At 41.7% G+C, this 5,024-nt stretch overlaps 1 protein-coding gene across 1 annotated transcript in view; it reads left to right on the plus strand.

Moving 5' to 3' along the window:
- The first annotated feature begins 3,087 nt into the window (after window positions 1-3,087).
- Window positions 3,088-5,024, plus strand: part of LOC109293284 (methyltransferase-like protein 7A) — a 4,156-nt gene continuing 2,219 nt past the window's right edge. Inside the window, exon 1 of the mRNA XM_019511124.1 lies at window positions 3,088-4,444. Coding sequence (XP_019366669.1) covers window positions 3,941-4,444 — 504 coding nt within the window. The 5' untranslated portion in view covers window positions 3,088-3,940. The remainder of the gene's footprint in view (window positions 4,445-5,024) is intronic.

The raw sequence follows: 5,024 nt of genomic DNA on the forward strand, positions 1-5,024 counted from the left end.
CTCATATCTGATTATTACTCCATTTTTACACATCACATTCCCGGTAAAGGTTGCTATAGGGCATGTTAGGGTGCAATTAGCTCCTTTACGGGACCATCCCCAGCCAATACAGAGCTAAAACTTACAAGCGTCCCTCAGAAGTCCAGTTCTCCACCACAGAATCAGCAATAAAGCAGTGTCTCAGTTTACACCGTGAGCTGCACAAACGTTGATCCATGTTAGTGGTTACTGGTAGCTTGAGTTTGAAGCAGTCACACTTCAGGCCAGCAGCAGCCTGGAGGACTGAAAGGTAAGAATCCCATCCCCTCCCATTCCAGGCTTGACCCTGCCCCCCAGGATCCCCACCCCCCTCCAGGGCCCTCCTCTACCCCTTTCCCCCCACTTATTTGTGGCGTCCCCTGCTGTCTGTCCCAGAGAAGCAGGCAGGGAAGGGTTAACTTGCCTACCCAGCTGCCTCTGGGGTGCTGGGGAGGGTGGGGGCAGTGGGTCCAATCTGGGCAGGTGGAAGAGGGTGGGGTGTTTACACTAACACTAGCTTGATAGCACAGATGAGAGAAAGTGCTTAAAGCTAGCTTCAGATATTAATGTGCAGACAATCCAGGTTTTAAGAGTTCCAAGAGTTGCCCAAAATCACCATGCAACAAGGCCCTACAGAGCCAACATCCTATGGCACAGAAATAAGTGAATACTTTCTGCTTACTTTTAAAGCTTCCAATTTAAAATCTTTACTGGTAAATGCTGGCAGTTGGGAGGTGAAAGAAGAGGATTCACTGTAAATGGGGTGAGGACCGGTACAAGGGACAACAGATGAAAGCAGGGTAAATAAGTAACATCCGGAGAGAAATGGTCAAGACAGCAGCTGTTGGGTAGAAGATAAAACAGGGTTAGGGACACCTGCAAAACCAGATGGTCCTGCTGCTGAGCGAGCTTGAACACTTTTGGTCAAGTTAAACAGTAATGATAACTAATTACAAGTTTAAATGAAGAAAAGTGGTATTGTAAAGTTTAATAGGAGCCAATTCCTCCATTTGTTTCCTGCTTATATTTAACTCTGGTCAGGAAGAATAAAGTGAGGTGCGTGTGAAATTTAAAAAGCACCACTATGCCTTTAGTCTCAGAACCAGCATACCCACTTGGCCTGCAGTGAAAAGTATTTCTGATGAAACATGTCTTTGAATGTTTCTCTCCTGTGGTATTTCTATGCTAATAAAGGTTGCTAACAAAGTAGGAAAGCTCTCAATTAGTCTTTGAGTATATTTTTGCTCTGTTACCACTAGAGGGAGTAACTTGCTTGTTTTTGTAACAAGATAGTCCTTTTACAATGTTTTTTTACACAGATTAATGGAGTGCCTAATTCCAGCATTGTGAACGCAAATGCAATTCCATTTGAATTTAATCAACTCTGAATTTGGTTCTCGAAGCCTCTCTCTAGTGATCAATATTGAAACAAACGATTACACTTAATGGAGGCACAGGCAGGTAACCACAGGAACAAAACTGCACACTTATATTTAACATGCTGATTGAATGTAAATCAAGCTTACACCAGAGTTGTAGGTGAGCAAGACAATACCAGTCTATTCATTTGTATTTTATAGTGCTTTTCAACTCTGGCTCTCACAGTATTTTGCAAATATCAAGTCCTTAGACTTCAAAGAGGTTCTTGTGAAAATATTGGCAAGATCACTGTTTACAGACGAGAAACAGAAGGGACAGATAAGTGCCTCACTCAGAAAGAGTGAGACAGCAGGAGATCTGGGAACAGAACACTAAGAGTGCTGTCTGTGATAGCCTAGTGGCTACAGCAAGGCAACTGTTCTTTCAGATTAGAAGCCAAATTTCCCTTCACACAGAGACTTTGCTGAGCTAATGCTACAAAATGTACAGACTACATTCTGGACAAGACCCGGCTTGTCACTTCCCACTGTTTTGGGGAGATGGCAAAATTCCCTGTTAAGAGAGTAGAGGGAATTGGCTCCTACTACCATACTACCAAATCTGTAACAAGGCTCGTTTGAAAAAAAATCGTAGCCTAAACTATACTTCTTGCCCCAAAAGTCTTAATGCCCTTCCACGCAGTTATCAAATGTGAACAACACTACTTACTGCCTTTGCAATACTGGTCCACATTCTAATCAGAGCTACTGGTTTAAGTGACAAAATACACTTCAGCCCTACAGGGTCAGCATAGCTAAGATTAAAATGAACAACAAAGTTTGTTCCAGCTTGTCCATAACCAAAGCCATTCAGAATCCAGTCAGTTAAACCTATGCATACTCAGATGACTTTTATGTTGCCCAGCTACAGTTGAGTATATAATCTGAAGACAATGGGATTGCACAGGTGTAATTCAGGGCCTAATTTGGATGTCCTACCTTAATTAACAGCAACAAAGCACAAAGTGGCATTTTGACATTTATTTTTTGGAGTAGAGACACACTAAAAGAAAGATCAAACCATAGAAGTCTAAGAGAGAGTACAAAACATGTGTTGCGCATTCTGTAAAAGCAATCTTGAATGGGCTTCCATAGGGCACTGCCCAACAAAGGCATTTTATAGAATGAGGGACTAAAAACACAAACACTACAATATCTAGCTTGCATTCACACTCCTATATACAACATGGTAACAAATACCTCTCTCCCTGCCTTTCAGTTCTCACCCAAGTTATGCCTGTATACCTTCATAGAGCTGAGAGTGTTACAGAGAATGCAAAAGACAAGTACTTACAGATTTATTGGAGTCTCAGAACAGCAGAGACTCCCCATGTCTAAAAAGAGTGCGCCTGAAAGCATGCCAATAATTTTTTTTCCAACTACTCAGTTGGTCTAATAAAAGATATCACATCTACTCAAAGAACTTTGCCTACCCAAGTACCTACATATCACATTTACTGAAAATATTATTTTGATTTGCAGAAGTGTTTACCCCAAAGCCCTTTTACCAGATTTTGTTGTTGACGCTGAGACCAAACAGGGAATAAGACCCCACTGTTCCCAGTTAAGTTAGTAAGAGATGGTGTTGCTAAGTAACTCTAGGAACAGAATAAAACAATTTAAATTTAATTTAAATTTTAATTTTAATTTAAATACAAAGGCTTTTACGTTATGTACATTCTCTTAATAGTTATGCTGAAGAAAGTTGTACCCCTTTTTCCACCATGATGTTTGGTTCAAATCCATAATTAAAGGCAATACAAGCTTTGCCTTTATTAACAAAAAAAATTCACAACAGTTCCATGTAACAGGCTACTATGGTATTGAGAAGAGTTTTGTTAACTATAAGCATGTGTCTTCAGTACAGGTTTCAATACAAGTGCCTTACCACTGTTCCACTGGTTGCAGCGGTAGCCTAGACCAGCTGCTTGCATTTTAACCACTCTGTTTAAAGCAAGTGTAAATGACAGACTGATTAAAACACTGACAACTGTCTGGTGCCTCGTCTAAACTAGAGCTTCCACTGTTGACATCATGAGTGCAGGTGCGCAGTCTGAAATTTGTAAAAACACAAAATCTAAGCCGCAACACTGATCAGATTGTAAAACACTGTTTTACAAGAGAAAGGAAAATTGTAATCTGAAAGTTGCTGAATGTTTAGCTTGGAGATTGGCAGCAAAATTCCAGTTGCTTTACAAATGCCATGCTTCAAGGTCCTAGACATATCAGAAACTGATAACCGATCAACTGATCCTTTTTTGGGCAAGTTTCAGATGAACTCTAGGCAGGTTGCTTTGCAGAAGCTCTGATTTTCCTGACATCATCAGTGAATGGACTTTAAAATTAGATTTCAAAAGTCTACTGGACACGTTCTAGGCTGGTCTAAAGAGCAGGACACATTTCCAAGAGTGAACAAAGCAGCTAGACAGATCCAATCTGCCTATACTTCAAGGGGTATTATATTTAAATGAGCAAATTCTGCTCAGCGCAAGTCTTCTCTTAGAATGGCAGAGGCAGCAATCCAATTTCTCCGTGTCTGCGTGCAACTGCTTGCCCTGCCCATATACCTGCTGTCGTTCCTGGGCATATGGAAACCTTTTGGTAGTAAGGTATTCTTTCCCTTTTTCATGGAGAGGTTCTCTGAATATTACAACCAGAAAACATCAGTGCAGAAATGGGAGCTGTTTCACAACCTGCAGGAGTTCACAGGCTCTTTGGAAGCACTGAGGCTGTTGGAAATTGGAACCGGCACTGGCACCAACTTCCAATTCTATCCACCTGGCTGTAGAATTACCTGTTCAGACACAAACAGCAACTTCCAGAGTGGTCTTTCCAAGAGCATGAACCAAAACCAGCACCTGCAGTTTGAGGACTTCCTGGTGGCTCCAGCGGAGAACTTGAACCAGGTGGCTGATGGCTCCATGGATGTAGTGGTCTGCACCTTGGTCCTGTGCTCTGTGCAGAATGTAGAGGATGTCTTGAAAGAAGTTAAGAGAGTGCTCAGACCAGTAAGTACTGGGGAGGGACATTTTTTCTTATGCCTGTTCTACAGTCTCTGATGTAGATTCTCCTTTAGTGGTGTTGTGCTGCTCAGGAAGATGCAAAGCAACCATAGATCCAATTTATCTGGCCAATTAAACAAAGTCTCCAGCTACAATGCAACCCAACATGATGCAAAGTAGTAGGAGCGTACTGGTTAATCTGCTCCATGACTCTCAAGGCCAAACTGTGTTTTGTGGATTCAATTCCTATTTACTTCTATTGCCATTATGACCCAGCATTTATAGCAGAATTAAGCCCTTCATTATTTCCCTCCCTCCTAAGTAATTTTCCTTAGGGAAAAAAAAGAAAGTAGTGAAACATACTGCATCAGCTAACAAAGGGCAGCAAAAGGGATTTTTTAAATGTTACTTGTCAGAATGAAGACTGGCAATCATAGAATCATAGAATCATAGAAGCAGGGTCGGAAGAGACCTTGTAGATCTTCAAGTCCGACCCCCTGCCTGGGCAGGAGAATAAACCCTGCTCAAATGATTCCAGCCAGGTAGGCATCAAGCCTCCTCTTAAAGACCCCCAGGGTAGAAGCCA

Source organism: Gavialis gangeticus, unplaced genomic scaffold (assembly GCF_001723915.1).
Source record: "Gavialis gangeticus isolate Ggan-Ray unplaced genomic scaffold, GavGan_comp1, whole genome shotgun sequence".
Classification (NCBI taxonomy): Eukaryota; Metazoa; Chordata; order Crocodylia; family Gavialidae; genus Gavialis; species Gavialis gangeticus.